General features: G+C 45.3%; 2 protein-coding genes across 2 annotated transcripts in view; one reads left to right on the forward strand and one right to left on the reverse strand.

Annotated features, from left to right (window-relative positions):
• LOC148500910 (uncharacterized) overlaps window positions 1-24,469 on the reverse strand; it is a 542,640-nt gene that overhangs the window by 468,415 nt on the left and 49,756 nt on the right. The window lies entirely within an intron of this gene.
• The window catches only part of LOC148500914 (uncharacterized), a 243,827-nt gene that overhangs the window by 140,705 nt on the left and 78,653 nt on the right, over window positions 1-24,469 (forward strand). The window contains exon 7 of the mRNA XM_088451194.1: window positions 13,928-14,821. Coding sequence (XP_088307320.1) covers window positions 13,928-14,821 — 894 coding nt within the window. The remainder of the gene's footprint in view (window positions 1-13,927; window positions 14,822-24,469) is intronic.

Here is a 24,469-nt window from a genome sequence, read left to right on the forward strand (position 1 = left end):
TCTTGTTTAGTTACATTTCTATCACTGAAATGAAGATGGCAGGAGATATGCTACATTCTGTCCACTTTCTTATATACAGTAAACAGTTACAGATAGGATAGGGGTATTATTTGTAAGACTGACCTTTCTTGCATATTGTGCACTGATGACACCTAAATAAACAGCACCATGAGTATAATTTAACCCTTGAATTGATATCTCTCCCAATGAAAAGGATTACACAGTAGTGAGGAAGACATCCGGTGAGTGTGAGACACCCAGCAGCCGTCCCTGTGTATCAGGAGGACTGAGCAGGACCCAGAGCCCCATCACGGTGCCTCAACCTCACTCACTGATACATGAGAGAGATAATGACCAGAAAATCCTGGAACTCACCAAAAGGATCATTCAGCTGATGACTGGAGAGGTGACTTCTGGGAATGAGACATTATACAGTAACACCAGGGGATGTGCCTGGGTGATGACTGGAGAGGTGACTGCTGGGAATGGGACATTATACAGTAACACCAGGGGATGTGTCTGGGTGATGACTGGAGAGGTGACTGCTGGAAATGGGACATTATACAGTAACATCAGGGGATGTGTCTGGGTGATGACCGGAGAGGTGACTGCTGGGAATGGGACATTATACAGTAACACCAGGGGATGTGTCTGGGTGATGACCGGAGAGGTGACTGCTGGAAATGGGACATTATACAGTAACACAAGGGGTGTGTCTGGGTGATGACTGGAGACGTGACTGCTGGGAATGGGACATTATACAGTAACACCAGGGGATGTGTCTGGGTGATGACCGGAGAGGTGACTGCTGGAAATGGGAAATTATACAGTAACACCAGGGGATGTGTCTGGGTGATGACCTGAGCGGTGACTGCTGGGAATGGGACATTATACAGTAACACCAGGGGATGTGTCTGGGTGATGACCGGAGAGAGGACTGCTGGGAATGAGACATTATACAGTAACATCGGGGGATGTGTCTGGGTGATGACTGGAGAGGTGACATTATACAGTTACACTAGGGGATGTGTCCGGGTGATGACTGTATCATTGTGTGTGTCAGGTTCCTATAAGGTGTCAGGATATCACTGTCTATGTCTCCATACAGGAGGGGAAGTATATAGAGGAACACAGGGCTCTGTACAAGGACGTGATGATGGAGAATCACCGGCCCCTCACATCACTGGGTAAGAGGAGACTGTAATCTATTGTACAGGGGAGAGCAGGTATGGGGGCCCCCTATATACACACATCATATGAAAATCACATATATACAATGTTCTCAGTCACTGTGTGTCTCCTACAGATGGACCCAGTAACAGAAAGACCCCAGAGAGATGTCCCTGTCCTCTGTATTCCCAGGATTGTACAGAGGAGAATCACAGGACCCCACAGGAGCATCAGGTAGGTAGGATTTAGGGTCTAACCAATATAACACAGTGACTGTCACTATATGATCTGTATAGAAACTGTGTGTGTCTTATTAGCCAGAATTCTTTTACTTAATGTGAATTCATTAAATCTGAATTTCCACTACGGGTTCCTTAGGGTCCACAGGTGACCTTGGGGTATAGGTGATGACGTAGGCATCGGGCACCATGCAGATCAAACTTTTTCTCCCAGGATGCACTGGTCCCCCTCCATGCCCTGCCTCCCAACCAGGGCAATACTCAGTTTAGTGTGGCGCCCCTGCCGGAGAGGTTGGGGGAGCACCGGGTATCGCAAAGAGGGGCTATCGGAAGCCCCTGAAGATTTCAAGGACTCTGCTGACTGTAGTCAGCGGGGTGAGCGGCAGCTCTGACAGTCCAGTGGAAGTCAGGACCTCCGCTCCTACACCTCACCCCGCCGGAGCCGCGTCCCTGCAGAGCAACATGTCTCGGTAGGGAGCGGCGTGTCCCTGCTAGCGGGATACGATACGCCGGCTCCCAGGGGCTGCACAGAGGGGGGGCGGACAGCATCTTAGATGCTGCGGGCGGTTCCCTAGATATGGGAACCGCCGCAGGGCAGCCCGTTAGCGCTGGGTAGGGGACACCCGTCGTCGGCAAGCAGTGGCGCTCGACCCCCATACCCCGGCGTCCACTAGACCACCGGGGACATATTAAGGTGGGCTCTGGAGGAGGAAGGGCCCGGCGATTCTCAGACTGGTCGGGGGAGATGGCACGCCTGCATGGCAGCTGGCCCCTACACTGAGCGCGCCTTTGCTCCGCTCTCAGGCCATGCTACAGTGGACTCCTCCTGCAGACACCACCCCCCAGCAAGTGTTTGGTGGCCATTTTCCCCAGGCAGCGGTGAGTAGCTGGTGTCCTGTGTCCCCCTACATACTCTAATTCCCGTGTCTGGTATGTAGTTGCAGCCTTCAGTAACCCCCTTTGGGTTTTGAAGTTGATTTGCAGCACTTTTAACCCCTTTAGTCTTCATTGGCTTTAAGGTTGATTTAAAGTGCCAGGTAATGCAGAGTTTTTCCTCCTGCATTGTTTGTGACTGTTTGCTAGCATCTAAATGTGTCTGCTTTACTGTCTACTAAAAGATATTGCTGTACACTGTTTTTTTCTGTTAACCTCTGACTTGCTGTTTAAGTCTGGTTGGATCACAAGCAATTTTGGTGTATAGTGTTACTTGTACCCTATATATATATATCCTTTCACCATGTCTAGCGGTGAGGATAATACCCGGGTTTCTATCCCCACCTTACAGTCTTGTGTGCGTTGTGCTGCCGGCATTGGGGAGACTGATGTGCTGCGCGAGGGCTTATGTGGCAGGTGTTATGTCCCTCCAGGTCCCTCTTCGGTCCTTGGGACTGCGCAAGAACCCCCGTGGGCGTGCTTTGCTCAGGCACTGCAGGCGCTTATGGTTCGCATGACTGTGCCCCCTATGATCCCTCAAGTGGGGTCTTCACAGCAACCACTGGTTCTGGCTCCTATGCCGCAGATCCAATTGGCACCGCAGGTGGTTAATGTGCCACATGGGTCTCAGGTCAACCTGTCTGCAGGCTCTGACCCTGACTCGCTTTCTAGGACCCCTAGGGTGCTGGCAAAAAGGCAGTCTGTGTCTCCTCGGCATCCCTATGTGGACGAGGATGACGGGTCGTCCGAGGTCGATGGGGTACTTCCAGAGTCTGACACGGAACTATCCCCAAGGGATGAGCAGCACAAGTCCAGTACTTACATTCCGGGCCTGGTCCGTGCAGTTAAAGAGGTGTTGGTCATTGAGGAGGAAGATACCCCTCCGGCTGTTAAATCTAAACAGCCCTTGTTTAAGAGGATTAAAAGTTCTACAGCCATTTTCCATCTGTCAGATCAGCTAGTGGATCATCTGGAGGAGGCTTGGAAGGTTCCGGCAAGGCGGTTCCAGCCGCAAAATTGTCTGGTTAATACATACCCCTTTCCTGAGGAGTACTTCAAGAAATGGGTTTCACCTCCTGTAGTGGACTCCCATGTAACACGCTTAGTCAGAAGTGCGACCTTACCTATGCCTTCCATTGCGTCCTTAAAGGACTCAACTGACCGGAAGGTGGAAAACTGCCTAAAGTCCATTTACTCCATGTCAGGAGCAGTGGCCAGACCATCTTTGGCTATCTCTTGGGTAGCTAGTTTTAGCCTACAACGCGAAGGTATTGTTTGGTCCAGATTTAGACAAGATCGTGGACACTTTGGCAGCGGCCAAGTCGGCTTGCCTGCCATCAGTCTCAGTCTCCTCTGGTTCCCGAACTCCATCCTTTCGGCCTTACAGAGCGCAGAATAGGCTTAAAAGCCAGTCATTTCCCAAGCAAACGGCGGTCAGGAAGACTAGCAGGCCTAAAAAGCAAGCTTGGAGTACAAGGCGTCCAGCCTCTAAACCGGACGACAAGTCCACAGCATGACGGGGTGGGCCTCCCTTTGGGGCACCCCACAGTGGGAGGCCGACTTCTTCAGTTTGCCCAGTACTGGCATCAAACCACAATGGATGCCTGGGTAAGAGAGGTGGTCTCTCGGGGTTATGCCCTCTCATTTCGCAAATGTTCCCTGCGCAAGGCAGGAGTGATTGTCCCAGTTCCAGAGTCAAAGCGGGGCATGGGTTTTATTCCAACTTGTTTTTGGTGAAAAAGCCCAATGGGGCCTACCGCCCTATCCTGAACCTCAAGTGCCTAAACAGGTTTCTCAGGGTTCCTCGTTTCCCGGATGGAGACACTCCGTACTATCATACTGGCTATGGAACAGGGGGATTTCATGGTATCCCTGGATATCAGGGATGCCTATCTGCATATCCCGATTGCAGCTTCGCATCAACGGTTTCTCAGGTTCGCTGTGCAACAGCAGCACTTCCAGTTCCAGGCGTTACGTTTTGGCCTATCTACGGCCCCTCGGGTATTTACAAAAATTATGGCAGTGATGGCGTCCCATCTGCGGCTGCAGGGGATCCGCCTATTACTATATCTGGACAATCTGTTGCTCCTGGCAGGATCTCCAGAAGTACTTCTCCATCACCTCCAGGTGACCATCTCGATGCTTCAGTCGCGTGGATGGGTCATAAATTGTGAGAAGTCGTCTCTTATCCGTCACAGAGGATGCTGCATCTAGGAGCTCTATTGGACTCACAGCAGCAAAGGATCTTTCTGACGTCAGACAAGATCTCAGTGTTTCAGACGCTGGTACGCAGATGTCTCCACAGTCGCCAGGTCTCTGTGCATGCAGCAATGCAATTGCTGGGGTCGATGGTGTCAACATTCGACATGGTGGAGTATGCACAATTTCATTCGAGGCCTCTGCAGACGTTGATCCTTGCCCGATGGGACATGTCACCTCGGAAATTGAAGGCACAGACACTGGTGTTCTCCCTGGAGGTCAGGTTGTCTCTGGCTTGGTGGCTGCAGACTCAGCATCTCAACCAGGGACCTCCCTTTTGGATACCGGACTGAACCCTACTGACAACGGATGCCAGTCTGCGGGGTTGGGGTGCAGTGTCAGGTCCCCACTCTTTTCAGGGTCGGTGGACGCTAGAGGAAGCCGTTCTTCCAATCAATATATTGGAACTAAGGGTGGTCTTCCTGGCTATTCAAAGAGCAGGGCACATCCTAAAAGGAAGAACTGTACAGGTACAGTCAGACAATGCCACAACGGTGGCGTACATCAACCACCAGGGAGGCACTCGAAGTCAGGCAGCCATGCGAGAAGTGTCACGCATCCTGACATGGGCAGAGGGCCATCTGCCGGCTATATCGGCAGTGTTCATACCCGGAGTCCTCAATTGGGAAGCGGACTTCCTCAGCCGTCACGACGTGCATCCAGGGGAGTGGTCTCTTCACCAGGAGGTGTTTCAACTCTTGGTGGACAGATGGGGTCTTCCGGACGTGGACCTAATGGCCTCCTGTCACAATTACAAGCTACCGTTGTATGGATCGAGGACAAGAGACGCAGGCGCTCTGCTAGTCGATGCTCTTTCGGTCAGTTGGACCTTTCGGTTCGCGTACCTTTTTCCACCGGTGTTCCTTCTTCCTCGCGTACTCAGAAAGTTCAAGCAGGAAGGAGGAAGGCTCCTGCTGTTGGCTCCAACATGGCCAAGGAGGCACTGGTACTCAGACCTTCAGAGTCTGTCGATAGACACTCGGTGGTTGTTGCCTCAACGTCAGGACCTGTTGTCACAGGGTCCCTGTCTTCACCCGGACCTGGGTCGCTTGGCTTTGACGGCATGGCTCTTGAGGCATCCCTTTTAAGATCGTAGGGCTTCTCTGGTGCGGTGGTTAACACCTTGATGAGTGCACGGAAGCCAGCCTCTGCCAGGATTTACCACAGAGTGTGGCACGCCGACTTTCAGTGGAGCACCCCTAAAGGGTATGATCCTCGGAAGTTTAGGATTTCCAGGTTACTGGCTTTCCTCCAGGCAGGCCTGGAGCTGGGACTCCGATTGGCTTCACTAAAGGTACAGGTCTCTGCCCTATCTGCGTGGTTTCAGAGACGGATTGCAACTATGCCGGATGTGCGCACCTTTTTACAAGGTGTGTTGCGGATTCAGCCACCCTTTGTGCCTCCGGTGGAGCCTTGGGATTTGGCAGTTGTCCTTCGGGCCTTGCAGGGTCCGCCATTTGAACCACTGGGATCAGTGGATTTGAAATGGCTCACGTTTAAGACTATATTCCTTCTGGCCATTGCTTTGGCTAGGAGGGTGTCGGATTTGGGAGCCCTTTCATGTCGCTCTCCATATCTGGTGTTCCACCAGGACAGGGCAGTGCTTCGTACTCGCCCTGGTTTTCTTCCTAAGGTGGTGACATGGTTCCACATTAATGAGGAAATTGTGGTTCCGGCCTTTCTTGGGCCGGGTCTTTCAGTGGGGGAGGCCTCTTTGGATGTGGTGCGAGCCCTCCGTATTTATGTGGACCGTTCTGGGTCCTACAGGAAGTCAGACTCCCTCTTTGTCCTTTTTGGGTTTCATAAAACGGGTTGGCCTGCTACTAAGCAGACTTTGGCTTGTTGGCTTTGTCTGACTCTTTTGGAGGCCTACTCTAGGGAGGGCCTTCCGCCTTCTGTATCTGCTCATTCTACGAGGTCTGTGGGACCTTCGTGGGCAGCTCGGCGTGGCACCTCGGCTGTACAGCTTTGTAAGGCGGCCGCCTGGTCTTCAGTACAGACCTTTGTGAGGTATTATTCATTTGATACCTTCGCCTCTCAGGATATTTCCTTTGGGTGGCAGGTACTCCTTTCTGTACAGGAGCGTACCCACCCTTAGGGGGAACTGCTTTGGGACATCCCCAAGGTCACCTGTGGACCCTAAGGAACCCGTAGTATAAAAGAGGAGATATGGTAAGAACGTACCTTAGTTATCTCCCTTTCTACGAGGTTCTTAGGGTCCACAGGGCACCCGCAGTTACGCTCTGTACGGGGGCTAGGATGTTGTCTGGTCTACAGTCTCTGTCTCCTTCCTAGCGAGAATGTGATTCTTGTATGTTCCGGACTTTTTTCTCTCTCTCACAGTACTCTCCTCTGGCCTCTGGCTTGCTACTAAACTGAGTATTGCCCTGGCTGGGAGGCGGGGTATGGAGGGGGACCAGTGCATCCTGGAAAAAAAAGTTTGATCTGCATGGTGCCCGATGCCTACGTCATCAACTATACCTCAAGGTCACCTGTGGACTCTAAGAACCTCGTAGAAAGGGAGATAACTAAGGTAAGGTCTTACCATATCTCCTCTTTTTTTAACTGTTATGTTCTTGTTTTGTGTGTTACTTAGTGTGAAAGTCTGGCTAATATAAAAGTGGAATATATAGAGGGAGAAGAAGAGACGTATGTGACTGATATGAAGGCAGAAGATATAGAGGGAGAAGAAGGGACGTATGCGACTGATATAAAGGCAGAAGATATAGAGGGAGAAGAAGAGACGTATGTGACTGATATGAAGGCAGAAGATACAGAGGGAGAAGAAGAGACGTATGTCACTGATATGAAGGCAGAAGATACAGAGGGAGAAGAAGAGACGTATGTGACTGATATTAAGGCAGAAGATACAGAGGGAGAAGAAGAGACGTATGTGAGGGGTGATCTGCAGTGTATGCGTAAGGAAATCCTTACAGATATTAGCACAGGTGAGAAAAAATACTTATTACAGAAAACAGTCACATATTTTCCTTGCTCAATCACTACAAAAATGTCTTATCCTACACCCTCCTCTGTTAGTACAAACTAATGAAGTAAAATGTGTCTGCCCAGTGCCGGAATTAGGTACCATCAGCCCCTATTATACTCCTGCTCTCCTCCTCACATCATGTCACTGTGTGTTACCAGCCCAGAGATCTGACCAGTCTCCTCCCCACACTCTCTGGTGTATCTCATACATCAGGAGCCATCAGCCCCTATTATACTCCTGCTCTCCCCCTCACATCATGTCACTGTGTGTTACCAGCCCTGAGATCTGACCAGTCTCCTCCCCACACTCTCTGGTGTATCTCATACATCAGGAGCCATCAGCCCCTATTATACTCCTGCTCTCCCCCTCACATCATGTCACTGTGTGTTACCAGCCCAGAGATCTGACCAGTCTCCTCCCCACACTCTCTGGTGTATCTCATACATCAGGAGCCATCAGCCCCTATTATACTCCTGCTCTCCCCCTCACATCATGTCACTGTGTGTTACCAGCCCAGAGATCTGACCAGTCTCCTCCCCACACTCTCTGGTGTATCTCATAGATCAGGAGTCATCAGACCCTATTAGTCTCCTGCTCTCTATCATTTAAACATTTTAGAAGTCAACACTTAATGGATCGCACAGACTAGAAAACTGGGAAGTTACATCTGTACCTTATTGTGTGTTATGGTAGTAATACAATACATTACATCACACTAAGTGGTACCGAAAGCAGTCACCATGTTAATCGGCAGTCCCCTAGATGAGATGTTACCCACACAATGTACGGCAGTAACCCACACTCCCTAGTACTGAAGATGTCAGTCACTGCAATCACCTCCTGTATGCCCATCCAGTGACACAACTCTCAGGTGCAATGTTCTGCAGAAGTGTGAGGGGATCCCTAGTCCAGCAGCCTAACACTGCCAAGGCCGGGACATCTTCCCACTGTGCCATCCTATAATACTGTCCTGCTGGCAGGAGACAAAGCTCCGCTCTCCAGTATCTCCTTGTAGGAGCCTAAATTCCACACCCCAGAGGACGTTACACAGTACTGAGCCCCAGCCCCCCTTGTCCTGTCCTTGTAATACAGCTCAGTGTCCACAATGTAGGGGTACACCCTTGTGCAGGTAACTCATTAGTGTGTGCACTGGTATTGGGTATCCCTGCAGGGGGGCTGGGTGTGATGTACCCTCCCCCTGATTACTAGTTACCCCCTGTGGTGTGAGTGTCTTAGTGTCTGAGAGTTACCGGGATAGAACAATGGGACTCAGAGGATTGGTAATGAGGAGGCGGATCTATGATAATGAGTGGTCCCTCCTCTAGTTATCTCCTCGTAGTCATGTGTGACATCCCGCACCCTCCAGCTGTTCTGTGCTTCCTGCCTCAGAGACAGACAGAGGACACGCCACAGATAGACTTCCTCTAATACCTTTCATATGTCACCTGGCAATGTTACATATACACAGCATGACAGCCTAACTGTATACATTAATACTATACATCCCCTTATGTGCTGTCTATACCCCTCACCTACAGTATATACTGCACATTACTACTATACACCCCTTATATGCTGTCTATACCCCTCACCCACAGTATATGCTGCACATTACTACTATACACCCCTTATGTGCTGTCTGTACCCCTCACCCACAGTATATGCTGCACATTACTACTATGCACCCCCTTATGTGCTGTCTATACCCCTCACCCACAGTATATGCTGCACATTACTACTCTACACCCCTTATGTGCTGTCTGTACCCCTCACCTACAATATATGCTGCACAGTACTACTATACACCCCCTTATGTGCTGTCTGTACCCCTCACCCACAGTATATGCTGCACAGTACTACTATATACCCCTTATGTGCTGTCTATACCCCTCACCCACAGTGTATGCTGCACATTACTACTATACACCCCCTTATGTGCTGTCTATACCCCTCACCCACAGTGTATGCTGTACATTACTACTATACACCCCCTTATGTGCTGTCTATACCCCTCACCCACAGTATATGCTGCACGTTACTACTATACACCCCCTTATGTGCTGTCTATACCCCTCACCCACAGTATATGCTGCACATTACTACTATACACCCCCTTATGTGCTGTCTATACCCCTCACCCACAGTGTATGCTGCACATTACTACTATACACCCCCTTATGTGCTGTCTATATCCCTCACCCACAGTGTATGCTGTACATTACTACTATACACCCCCTTATGTGCTGTCTATACCCCTCACCCACAGTATATGCTGCACATTACTACTATACACCCCCTTATGTGCTGTCTATACCCCTCACCCACAGTATATGCTGCACATTACTACTCTACACCCCTTATGTGCTGTCTGTAACCCTCACCTACAATATATGCTGCACAGTACTACTATACACCCCCTTATGTGCTGTCTGTACCCCTCACCCACAGTATATGCTGCACAGTACTACTATATACCCCTTATGTGCTGTCTATACCCCTCACCCACAGTATATGCTGCACAGTACTACTATACACCCCTTATGTGCTGTCTATACCCCTCACCTACAGTATATGCTGACAGTACTATTATACACCCCCTTATGTGCTGTCTATACCCCTCACCTACAGTATATGCTGCACATTACTACTATACACCCCTTATGTGCTGTATATACCCCTCACCCACAGTATATGCTGCACATTACTACTATACACCCCCTTATGTGCTGTCTATACCCCTCACCTACAGTATATGCTGCACATTACTACTATACAACCCCTTATGTGCTGTTTATACCCCTCACCCACAGTATATGCTGCACATTACTACTATACACCCCCTTATGTGCTGTCTATACCCCTCACCTACAGTATATGCTGCACATTACTACTATACACCCCCTTATGTGCTGTCTATACCCCTCACCCACAGTGTATGCTGCACATTACTACTATACACCCCCTTATGTGCTGTCTATACCCCTCACCCACAGTATATGCTGCACAGTACTACTATATACCCCTTATGTGCTGTCTATACCCCTCACCCACAGTGTATGCTGCACATTACTACTATACACCCCCTTATGTGCTGTCTATACCCCTCACTCACAGTATATGCTGCACGTTACTACTATACACCCCCTTATGTGCTGTCTATACCCCTCACCCACAGTATATGCTGCACATTACTACTATACACCCCCTTATGTGCTGTCTATACCCCTCACCCACAGTGTATGCTGCACATTACTACTATACACCCCCTTATGTGCTGTCTATATCCCTCACCCACAGTGTATGATGTACATTACTACTGTACACCCCCTTATGTGCTGTCTATACCCCTCACCCACAGTATATGCTGCACATTACTACTATACACCCCTTATGTGCGGTCTATACCCCTCACCCAGTGTATGCTGCACATTACTACTATACACCCCTTATGTGCTGTCTATACCCCTCACCCACAGTATATGCTGCACATTACTACTATGCACCCCCTTATGTGCTGTCTATACCCCTCACCCACAGTATATGCTGCACATTACTACTATACACCCCTTATGTGCTGTCTATACCCCTCACCTACAGTATATGCTGCACATTACTACTGTACACCCCCTTATGTGCTGTCTATACCCCTCACCTACAGTATATGCTGCACATTACTACTATACACCTCCTTATGTGCTGTTTATACCCCTCACCCACAGTGTATGCTGCACTTTACTACTGTACACCCCTTATGTGCTGTCTATACCCCTCACCCACAGTATATGCTGCACATTACTACTGTACACCCCTTATGTGCTGTCTATACCCCTCACCCACATTATATGCTGCACAGTACTACTATACACCCCTTATGTGCTGTCTATACCCCTCACCTACAGTATATGCTGCACATTACTACTATACACCCCCTTATGTGCTGTTTATACCCCTCACCCACAGTATATGCTGCACATTACTACTATACACCTCCTTATGTGCTGTCTATACCCCTCACCTACAGTATATGCTGCACATTACTACTATACACCCCCTTATGTGCTGTCTATACCCCTCACCTACAGTATATGCTGCACATTACTACTATACACCCCCTTATGTGCTGTCTATACCTCTCACCCACAGTGTATGCTGCACATTACTACTATACACCCCTCATGTGCTGTCTATACCCCTCACTTACAGTGTATGCTGCACATTACTACTATACACCCCCTTATGTGCTGTCTATACCCCTCACCCACAGTATATGCTGCACATTACTACTATACACCCCTTATGTGCTGTCTATACCCCTCACCCACAGTGTATGCTGCACTTTACAACTATACACCTCTTATGTGCTGTCTATACCCCTCACCCACAGTATATGCTGCACATTACTACTATACACCCCTTATGTGCTGTCTATACCCCTCACCCACATTATATGCTGCACAGTACTACTATACACCCCCTTATGTGCTGTCTATACCCCTCACCCACAGTATATGCTGCACATTACTACTATACACCCCCTTATGCGCTGTCTATACCCCTCACCTACAGTATATGCTGCACAGTACTACTATACACCCCCTTATGTGCTGTCTATACCCCTCACCCACAGTGTATGCTGCACATTACTACTATACACCCCTTATGTGCTGTCTATACCCCTCACCCACAGTATGTGCTGCATAGTACTACTATACACCCCTTATGTGCTGTCTATACCCCTCACCTACAGTGTATGCTGCACAGTACTACTATACACCCCCTTATGTGCTGTCTATATCACTCACCCACAGTATATGCTGCACATTACTACTATACAACCCTTATGTGCTGTCTATACACCTCACCCACAGTATATGCTGCACATTACTACTATACACCCCTCATGTGCTGTCTATACCCCTCACCCACAGTATATGGTGCACATTACTGCTATACACCCCCTTATGTGCTGTCTATACCCCTCACCCACAGTGTATGCTGCACATTACTACTATACACCCCCTTATGTGCTGTCTATACCTCTCACCCACAGTATATGCTGCACAGTACTACTATACACCGCCTTATGTGCTGTCTATACCCCTCGCCCACAGTATATGCTGCACATTACTATACACCCCCTTATGTGCTGTCTATACCCCTCACCTACAGTATATGCTGCACATTACTATACACCCCCTTATGTGCTGTCTATACCTCTCACTCACAGTATATGCTGCACATTACTACTATACACCCCTTATGTGCTATCTATACCCCTCACCCACATTATATGCTGCACATTACTACTATACACCCCTTATGTGCTATCTATACCCCTCACCCACATTATATGCTGCACATTACTACTATACACCCCCTTATGTGCTGTCTATACCCCTCACCTACAGTATATGCTGCACATTACTACTATACACCCCTTATGTGCTGTCTATACCCCTCACCAACACAGTATATGCTGCACATTACTACTATACACCCCCTTATGTGCTGTCTATACCCCTCACCAACACAGTATATGCTGCACATTACTACTATACACCTCCTTATGTGCTGCCTATACCCCTCACTCCAGTATATTGTTGAAATACCCAATGCAAACTGACGAGGGCTGTCACAGCTGGGTGATATGGTTCTCTGTATATTTTAAGACAAGAGTCATCTTTGTTATTTTGTAAATGTATCATAATAACTGGCAAAAATAAACAAAACCACAAAACACTGATAACTTATGCTGGGCATACACTGTGAGATTTCTCTCACAGTGTATTTGGCAGACATCTGCGCTCCGCCCGGGGGAGGAGACATTTCCCTGTTCCTTCCGTAGGAAGGAACGATATTTCCCGTTAAACCGTCGGCCGCATCGGGCAGTGTATGCCCATCCGCGGCCGACAGTTTAACGGGAAATATCGCATCGGACGGGCATGCTAGACAATCCAGCATGCCCGACCGAGCAATATTTAACCCTCGGTCGCCCCCACACACGCTACAATTATTGCGGCGATCCGCCGATATGGGGCGGATCGTCCCGTTATTTGTAGCGTGTATGGCCAGCATAAGTAATAGTAGTAGAATTCTTACATACATTTTATATTCTTTCCTATAGATGGACGCACAATCAAGACCTCGGAGGGAGATGTTATTTTGAGCCAACATTTTAAAATGGAAGATAACATCAGACAGTTTTCTCCAGGAGACATTCCCATTACTCTAAATTTGCATCCAATACATCACAGTGCAGATATATCATCTGGTCCCTCTATTTATGAGAAATTTTCCCCTACCTCTAATATTGCTACACACAGTACAGCTCACATAGGTGATAAAGGATTTATCTGTTCTGAATGTGGGAAATGTTTCACAAAGAAATCATATCTTGTTACACATCAGAGACGTCACACAGGGGAGAAACCATTTCCATGTTCTGAATGTGGGAAATGTTTCACAAAGAAATCATATCTTGTTACACATCAGAGACGTCACACAGGGGAGAAACCATTTACATGCTCTCAGTGTGGGAAATGTTTTACACAAATAACAACTCTTGTTAGACATCAGAGATGTCACACAGGGGAGAAACCATGTTCATGTCCTGAGTGTGGGAAATGTTTTACAGTGAAAACAAATCTTGTTATACATCAGAGAAGTCACACAGGTGAGAAACCTTTTCCATGTTCTGAGTGTGGGAAATGTTTCAGAGACAAAACACATCTTGCTATACATCAGAGAAGTCACACAGGTGAGAAGCCATTTCCATGTTCTGAATGTGGGAAATGTTTCACAGAGAAAGCACATCTTGTTAGACATCAGAGATGTCACACAGGGGAGATATCATTTCCATGTTCTGAGTGTGGGAAATGTTTCACACAGAAAGCACATCTTGTTAGACATCAGAGGTGTCACACAGGGGAGAAACCATTTTCATGTCCTGAGTGTGAGAAATGTTTTACACAAATAACAACTCTTGTTAGACATCAGAGAAGTCACACAGGTGAAAAACCATTTTCATGTCCTGAGTGTGGGAAATGTTTTACAATGAAATCAAATATTGTTACACATCAGAGAACTCATACAGGTGAGAAGCCATTTTCATGTGCAGAATGTGGGAAATGTTTTTCACATAAAGGAAATCTTGTTAAACATCAGAGAACTCACACAGGTGAGAAGCCATTTTCGTGTTCTGAGTGTGGGAAATGTTTTACAGCCAAATCAAATCTTATTACACATCAAATAATACATAAAAAAACATGAACTTTCTAAAGGTATACTGTCTTTATTGTTTTTGAGATGGGCCCCTCCAATTTACGGAGATCTGCCCCTCCCTATGTAGATTCTCTAGTGTTATGTTGCTATGCGCCCCTGGATCCGGCCTAATTTTCTTTTAGTTCCTCCTGTTATCATTCCTGAAAAGACGTGTCTGGGGTCGCATGGCTGAGACTTTAATTTTTCTATATAAACTTCTAATGTTTGATAACTGATTGGTAAAGTGTTTTGCACAGCTGTTTTATTTCATGACATGTGTTTGTTATTCTATATGCTATTTCATTTGTGTTTCTTATATTCTTTTGCTATCCCACTCCCCCGCCTTGCCCTTCCTGCTTTTCATACTGAGATTTTGTCATGCCCTATACCATTACCTTTGACCTCTTAACCCTATTTTTTTTTCTTTTCCTTTCTCCTCACGTCCCACATACATTCTGCTAAAATTTTTACTTTTATAATTTTAAGGCTGAGGGGTTCCCCCCCTCTCTCTTATGTCACCTCTTCGGAATTGCGGCTTCACTTTGCCGTTCCCCCTCAGGGTTTTCTACCCACCTGCTGAACTATGCGCCTTTCCAACGCATAGCATTCCTTCCCCCTGTCAGCACCTATGGCCCTGGCCCTTGGTGCCAGTAGGCCGCACCTCCTCCCCTCCCTCATTCCGGTCTTCCCTCCTTTTCCAACAGGACATTCTTTATCTTCTTCCATCTCTGAAGATATCCTTTTTCTCTCAACCTATCCATTACTGATTTTTTTTTCTTCTTCTTCTTTAGCTACCTTTTCGACCGTCGCACATGGGTCTTAAACTACTCTTGTTTAATGTGAAGGTCCTCAACAGCCCCCAAAAGCGTACCAAACATTTTTCTACCCTTAACATTTACAAAGGTGACCTAGTGTTCTTACATGAGACCCACTTCTTGCAAAACCTCCACCCAGAGTTGCGCTCTAAGGCATACCCTACTACCATTTCACTCCTGTGACGCTAAACAAAAAAACGGGGGGGTTGCCATTCTCATGGCTCGACACTTCACTTTTGATCTGATTGACTCCCACCGAGATAAATAGGGTCATTTTCTTATACTTATAGGCACTCTCAACAGCACTTTGTGCACTATTGTTAACATATGCTCCTAATCAAAACAAACATGCATTTTTTTACTAAATTAGATAATCTTCTGTCCTGTAAGAATCAGGGCCCTCTTATTTTATCAGGGGACTTTAATGCGGTCTTTAATTCCACACTGGATAGATCTACCTCGGGGGCCACCAACTCCAGCGGAGCGGACCTCCGCAATTCCAAAGCTCTCCTTGATCTCATGAAGTCCTAGCTTCTCTACGTCTCCTGGTGGGTTCGGGAACCACTAATTCGAGATTACACCTTTTCCCAAGTACATAGCTACTACTCCCGCATAGACGTGATTCTGCTCAGCCATGACCTAGCCCTCCATCTCATGAATGTTCAGGTCTATTCCTTGATCTGGTCTGACCATGCACCTATCTCAGCTGACCAGGTATCACTGACCGCCCACTCCCATTGACGTGGCATATGAATGACACTCTCCACAACCAGGACATAGTCATACGACTTAATAAACACCTTATGGACTACTTTTAGTTAAATGCCCTCCCAGATACCTCCCCTTAGACTGGATAACCCATAAGGCTGTACTGAGGGGGCACCTGATTAGCATGGCCTCCAAAATCAAAAAAGATTTTCTGACCCGTACTAATACTCTCTCTATTAAACTCCAACAACTGGAGGCCCACCACAAACAATCTCCTGACCCTTCTATCTTGAAGGAGCTTCTTACTGTCTGCTCCCTTGCCCTCCTTATCTCCAAACATACTGCTAAATGCCTCAAATGGCTCCGCCAGACATTTTGCGAAAAAAGCAATAAGGCAGATAAGATCCTGACCCATAAAAATATTCTCTTGATCAAAAATTCTAAGTCACCTCCATGACCCTGCCACCATTCGATCTGAATTTCTAAAACTACTATAGCAAGTTATATGACTTGCAGTCTGCCTCCCTCCCCTCCTCTACCCCACCTACTGATGCAGCAATCCAAAGCTTTCTTGCTCCTGCTCACCTCCCTTGATTATCCCAGGAAACCCTGGATGAACTGAGCAGAGATCTCAGTGGAAGAAATAGCATCTATTGAAGAGCAGAAATTGAGTAAATCTGGGCCTGACGGCTATACTGCTGCATACTTTAAGAATTTTGGAGGTCTTCTAGTTCCCCACCTGCATTCCCTTTTTAATAATGTTCTGCAGGGAGGGGCCTTCCCTGCGAAAATGCTTGAGGCCTGATTTGTTGTGATACCTAAAGAGGGCAAAGACCCCAGTGTTTGTGCAAGCTATAGACCTATTTCCCTGCTTAACCTTGATGTTAAAATTTACGTGAAAATTCTGGCTAACAGGCTCAATCTTGTCCTTCCCTCTTTAGTCCACAATGACCGAGTTGGTTTCATACCAGGTCACCAGCCACGGGATAATACCAGCAGGATGGTAGATCTGATTCATATTATTAACTCCAGGAGATCCCCAGCTATTATTCTCTCTCTGGATGCTGAAAAAGCATTTGATAGGACCTCCTTGGGTTTCATGTCTCATGCGCTACAGTCCTTTGGGTTGTCTGGGGACTTCTGACGGGAGTCATGGCCCTCTATTCTGCCCTTTCAGCTAGAGTCTCTATGAATGGAATCCCATCCAATTTATTTTCCATTTCCAATGGCACCAGACAGGGATGTCCCCTCTCCTCCTTAATCTTTGCCCTGATAAATGAGCCTCTAGCCTCCCTTGTCCGCCTTAATCCTAGCATCGGGTGTGCAGGTCGGGAACATCTCTAAAATTGCCCTTTTTGCGGATGATGTTCTGCTTACGCTTACTCAACCTCGGATCTCTTTGCTCAATCTTTTGGACCTTCTGGATAATTATAGCGCACTTTCCGGGTACAAAATTAATTACTCTAAATCGGAGTCCATGCTTCTTCATGTCCCCCATTGGGATGCTGAATCCCTCAATTCCTTTTATAATTTTAAATGGCAACATAAAAAACTTAAATACCTTGGGATCTTCCTGACTTCCCATTATAACTTGCTGTACCAGGAAAACTTCCTACAACTTTTCACAAAGCTACACGCAGACATGACCTCATGGAAGAAACTTGTAATTTCGTGGCTGGGCAGAATACTTTCTGTTCAAATGAATATCCTTCCTAAATTGCTGTAACTATTATAAACACTTCCTAAAGCTGGTCCCAACTCTCTCCTCCATAAAATCCAGAAGAGCATTACCCGCTTTATTTGGAATGGTAAACCCCCAAAGATATCTTCTGCCATTCTTAAAAAGCATTTTTACGAGAGTGGTAGGGGTCTTCCAGATTTTAAACTATATTACTTGGCTACCCACTTTTCTAAAATTGCTTCCTCCTATTCTCCCCCTGGAACAACATCCTGGCTTGACATTGAAGCCAGCCTTATTAATTTTCCAGATTTGTCCTCTCTCTGGGGCTTACAAAAGAGATACCGCCCCCCCTCCTCAAGCCTCCCACCTACTCTTTAATTCCTACTACATCTGTGGAATCTATACTCCATTAAATTCTCAATCACATCTCCTATGTCTCCCCTCACACCCATCTGGAACAATCCCTGTTAGCCACCAGGCCTACAAATGACCCGCATGGCATGGTGGACACATCTGGCCCTCAAATTTCCTGTGGATTTTAGCTCAGGTGGGCATTGGCTTTCCCTCTCAGAACTACAGTCGAAAGCTTCTACCCAACCCCTCCACCCCTTTGAATATTGAAAAATACGGCACTTTCTACAATCTATGCCACAAGATTTACTTTTACGCACCCTCACCCCCTTTGACTCTGCAGGTTCCACCCCATGTCTAAAGGAATGATTTCCCAAATTTATAGTATCCTTATTGATGCTGCTTTTTCAACTCGTAATCCACACAAATATTCTTGGGAGGCAGACTTTGGCCCGCCACCAGATGAGGAGGTTTGAGACGACGTGAGACAGGCTATTGCCAGATCCTCCATTTCTACACAGTTTAAGGAAACATCATATAAATTATAATACCGCTAGTACTATACCCCAGTGCGATTCTCACAAATGTTTCCTTCTACCTCACCCCTCTGCTGGAGAAATTGTGGCCTCCGGGGTACTCTTACCCATATCTGGTGGACTTGCCCGGTCCTTAATACTTTTTGGACCTCGGTCCATACCCTTACAAATCAGCTCTTTGAAGCTCTGATCTCACAGGACCCAGAAATTGTTGTCCCATATTCTAGTAGCTGCCAAACAATTAATAGCCTGCCAGTGGAAAAACCCTCTCTCTGCCATCTCTTTCTGCTTTGAAATAGCAAACTTTGCATATTGTGGCAATGGAGAATATTACTTATTATCTCCATGATAGGGGCCATCTATTTGCCCAAATGTAGGCTTCTTGGCTCTCCTGTGAGGGCACCCCCCACTCTTGACCCTTGTATTTCCTCCACTGAACCCATGTGCGGCGGAAGGGTCTTACTCCCCACCCCATTCTTTCTTGTTTGCTTTATTACCTTGGATAGGTACTCCTCATTTTCGTTTTAATATCTCTTAAACATCCTTCAGATGTCCTAATCTCTCTAGTAGTCCTGTTTCCCTCTCTTACACCTTCATCCCCCCCGTACCCTGTTTTCTATTGATTTTGTTTACATGTACAGATCTATATTGTATTTTCTTTATATATTTAAAAATATGTCTCATTGTTGAGGCTATTTGCACTCATGTCTACAAACAAAAGTATAATGTTTTTACTCTTCGCGCTCTCACGGCAGCTTGGGTTAGGTATCTAAAAGAGAATGTATCTATCTTCTCCAATACTAATATATAAAACCATGGCTAAGACACCCCACCTTAGCGCCCGTAAATAATACTTAAGATACTTAGCATTTATGTATCACGTAATATCTTGGTGATTCTTTACGGTGGTGTTATGATAAACACATATAGATAATAACATGTAAGGGAAAAGAAAATAGAGAAACTAGTGCAGATCGTCATATAACAATATTCTTGCACTAAATACTTTGCAACAATTTCTTATTAGCAAAGTAAAAAAATTACTGTCATATATTGAGAGATCTGTTATACTCTATAATGCGTATAATAAAAACACATTTATTGAGACAGAACAAGAAAAACGCTAATATAAAAAATAAAAGGAAGCACTCAAAAGACAATGAGCCTTCCTTAAGTGTCAAACAAACATAAATATTTCACAGGTGAAGATGGCTTCCTACCAGAATCCAAAGAGACATATGCGGAAAAAATAACTGGTAAAGATGTTCACAGCCCGGGTCATAACCTCAGCTATCCCTCCACAATGGTTCTGGTCAGGTCCTGTGAAGTCACCTCCTCTGCCAACGCGTTTCGACTCTTTAGTCTTTGTCAAGGCAATGAGGATACATGAATGTCAATCTACTTATATACCACTATCAATTAAGTGCTGGATAACTGGGAGGAGCCATCATCATTACAATTTGTATTATAAACATATATAATCGTGAAATCATTCACTCCAAACTTCATATAATATATATTACAAACTAAAACGTACATCACAATCCTGAAATGAAATAAATAACAGAATTCGCTCCGTGAGACCGGAAGTGACCCTGCATTGGACTTCCGGTTTGGCATGTAAACAAATCTGCGTGTTACTAGATCCTTCCTCTAGTCCATCCGGTCACTAAAAGCCACAAATGATCGAAGAGTGGCCATCAAGTCCATTACAGTAGTTCAAATTCAGCGTGCTTGCCATGTTATCAAAAAATGGTGTAGCGCTTCCTTCAGTCCGCGAAACCGGAAGTATGTGGCAGCACCACGCTTATGCTCATGGGATTTGTAGTCCAATTGCCATTTTATCTGGTGCCGGAAGTCATGTTCTACGCATCAACTTCCTATTAGTCCCAAAAGGAGCCTGGGATTCGTAGTTTAAAATCCAATACAATATTAAAATGTTGTATCTGTTACAGAAGTTAAAATAAATAGTTAAGATATATAACTTAACCGTACAAAAGGTATATAAAGTGCATATCATCCTAAAATTTAATAAACACAAATAAATAACTAAGCATAAATATAAAAATCCCTAAAATCAATCTAAAAACCATTTCAGCTCAAAGTCTTTATTGATCCTTTAGGCTGCAAAGTTTTAAGGGAATAAATGTAATTCATCTCGTTTTTTGCTAATGTTTGTGCGACATTATTATTCCTCCAATTAACTCTTACTTGTTTGAGAACACCAAATTCTTTAATCTCACATATATTTTTATTGTGTACATCCTTAAAATGTGACGATAGAGCATGGGTCTCAAGACCCTTTTTAATGTTGCGGAGATGTTCCGCTAACCTTATTTTTAAGGGTCTTGAGGTTCTCCCAATGTAGTGTTTATTACAGCTACATCCAATATAGTAAATCACGTTTTTTGAATTGCATGTAGCGAAATCTTCGATTTTTTTCTCTATCCCAATTATTGTCACTGTGACACATTTCCTATCTCCTTGGACTGCTCTACACATCACACAGCTCCCACATCTTTGGAAGCCTTTCGTCAGGACTCTTCCATTAATTTTAGGAGGAGAGAGAGCACTTTTAATGATTCTATCCTTAATATTCTTAGCTCTTCTATAAATAAATTTAGGTTTCTCTGGAAGAAAAGGTTGTAAAACATGATCTGCTTTTAAAATGGACCAGTGTCCCTTTATAATATGTTCAATTTGCTTATATTGTGCATTAAAATCAGTGATGAATGCAAGTTTAAATCCTTCATCTACATCAGGAAATTTCTTTTTTTGGGTCAATAGTACATCTCTGTCGAGTTCTATACATTTATCCATAACCATCTGTACTTTTTCTTTCTTGTAACCACTGTTTCTAAATTTTTGAATCATATCACTGGCTTGTTCCTTAAAAACCTTGTTATCAGTACAATTCCTCTTAAGTCTCTGCAGTTGACTATTAGGAATAGAATCAAGCCAATTCATATGGTGACAACTAGTGGCATCTAAAAAGGTCCCTGAGTCCGTGGGTTTTATAAAATTCCTTGTCATCAATTGACCTTCCTGTACATACATAGTCAGGTCTAAAAAATTAATTGTGGAATCACTGATATTAAAAGTTAATTTAATATTACAATTATTTTTGTTTAAATATGCACAAAATTCATCCAGGATTTCTCGACCTCCTTTCCAAATAAAAACAATGTCGTCTATGTACCGTGCCCATGACACCAGATTTGCCCCATATGTGGTGTTATTCCAAACATACCGTGTTTCCCACAAGCCCATAAAAATATTGGCATAACTGGGGGCGAATTTGGTGCCCATGGCGGTCCCGACTTTTTGTAAATAAAAGCTGTCCTTAAAATGGAAATAATTATTCTCTAAAATAAACAAGATACCTTTTAATAAAAATTCTCTTAAAACTTCAGTATATTCACTTTCTTCAAGGGATAGAGATATTGCCTCTAAACCTAATTCATGTTGAATAATAGTATATAACGAGCAAACATCAGCAGTAACCAATAAAAAGTCCTCCCATTTAATATTTTTTATTAAATTTAAAACATCTCGGGTATCTTTGAGATGGGACTTATTCTTTAAAACCAACGGCTGTAAGAAATAATCTAAAAATTTGGAGAGGTTTGCTGTAACTGAATTAACCCCTGAGACGATCAGTCTCCCTGGAGGGTTAGTAGGATCTTTGTGGACCTTTGGTAGAATATACAGTACTGGTATTGCTGGTTCATTATTAATAATACATTTTGATTCTGCCTCCGTTAATGCTGATTTTACCACATATTCCTTAACAAGCGTAGTCAAATTCGTTAGAATTCTTTTTGTAGGATTACCCCTCAATTTTTTATAAGTGATGGCATCCTTTATCTGTCTGAAAATCTCATTTTCATAGTATTCTCGGTCCATGAGAACAACTCCCCCCCCCCTTCCTTCCTTCAACTGCTTAAGAGCTTCATTTTCTTTCTTAGATAAATTATATTTCACCTTGCTCCTAGGTAATTCCTCTAAATCTTTTAATACTAATTCATTAAAAGTGTCTACAAAATTGCCTTTCATATAAGTGGGACAAAAAACCGAGCGTGGTTTGAATATGGTACGGCCTTTGGGTTCGTCCGTCATAGTAGGGTCAGTATCATTTTTAAGCGCAAAAAATCTTTTTAAGGACAATTTACGTACATATTTCTGCAAATCTACATATACATTGAATTTATTAATGTGACAAGTAGGTGCAAATTTTAGGCCTTTTTCAAGGACTGAAACCTCATGGGGATTTAATGCATGTTTGCTTAAATTCAAAATCTTAACTTTGCTTCTTTCTTTTCTATCAGTCTCCTGATCTCTAGGAGTTAATCTGCCCTTCCTTCTCAGGTTACGTTTGTACTGATAACAAGGTTTTTAAGGAACAAGCCAGTGATATGATTCAAAAATTTAGAAACAGTGGTTACAAGAAAGAAAAAGTACAGATGGTTATGGATAAATGTATAGAACTCGACAGAGATGTACTATTGACCCAAAAAAAGAAATTTCCTGATGTAGATGAAGGATTTAAACTTGCATTCATCACTGATTTTAATGCACAATATAAGCAAACAGAACATATTATAAAGGAACACTGGTCCATTTTAAAAGCAGATCAAGTTTTACAACCTTTTCTTCCAGAGAAACCTAAATTTGGGGATCAGTGAAGCATAGATTATAGTAGCACACTGCCTGTTATATACTCACACACACACACACACACAGTGCTATGTATGTCCTCTCATCACTCTGCATTTCATTCCACTGACCAATTGGCTCAGATGTAGGCCTGTGTCTTATCAGCCAGACTATTTCTTACCATTCAGTCTTAGGGGGCAGTTAGCTGAGGGGGCGACTAACTGTGGTAATACACTAAGTGTGCAATAACTAAGTGGTTTTTCTAAATAGTTTAAACACACATGGCTCACACAATCAGACACTCCCTCCCCTGCAGCACTGTCACACAATCAGACACTCCCTCCCCTGCAGCACTGTCACACAATCAGACACTCCCTCCCCTGCAGCACTGTCACACAATCAGACACTCCCTCCCCTGCAGCACTGTCACACAATCAGACACTTCCTCCCCTGCAGCACTGTCACACAATCAGACACTCCCCTGCAGCACTGTCACACAATCAAGTCATGACGTCAGTCCCATTACCCACTGCAGGAGGCTCTTGCAGTGGGTGCTGCTGCAGTCAATGAGAGTCTATCTGACTCTCATTGGCTGCTGTTTAACACACGCATCGCCGCCAGCGCTGGCGGCGATGTGTGTGTTATGCACAGCCTGAGCCCGCCTCCTGGCGCTATTGGGCAAGCGCTCAGGGGGAGGGAACGGGCTCAGGCGTTCAGCACAGGACCGGTGCTGGAAGCCTAACGCCGGTCCTGTGTAAATGTGTAGCGCCGACCGCAATCACTGCGGTCGGCGCTACACTTGTGGCTAACTAGGGTGGGCCGGACCGTGGCCGGCGGCGCCCCCCCCGCACCGCGGGTCCCACGGCACCCAG

Source organism: Taudactylus pleione, unplaced genomic scaffold (assembly GCF_031769625.1).
Source record: "Taudactylus pleione unplaced genomic scaffold, aTauple2 ptg000540l, whole genome shotgun sequence".
Lineage (NCBI taxonomy): Eukaryota > Metazoa > Chordata > Amphibia > Anura > Myobatrachidae > Taudactylus > Taudactylus pleione.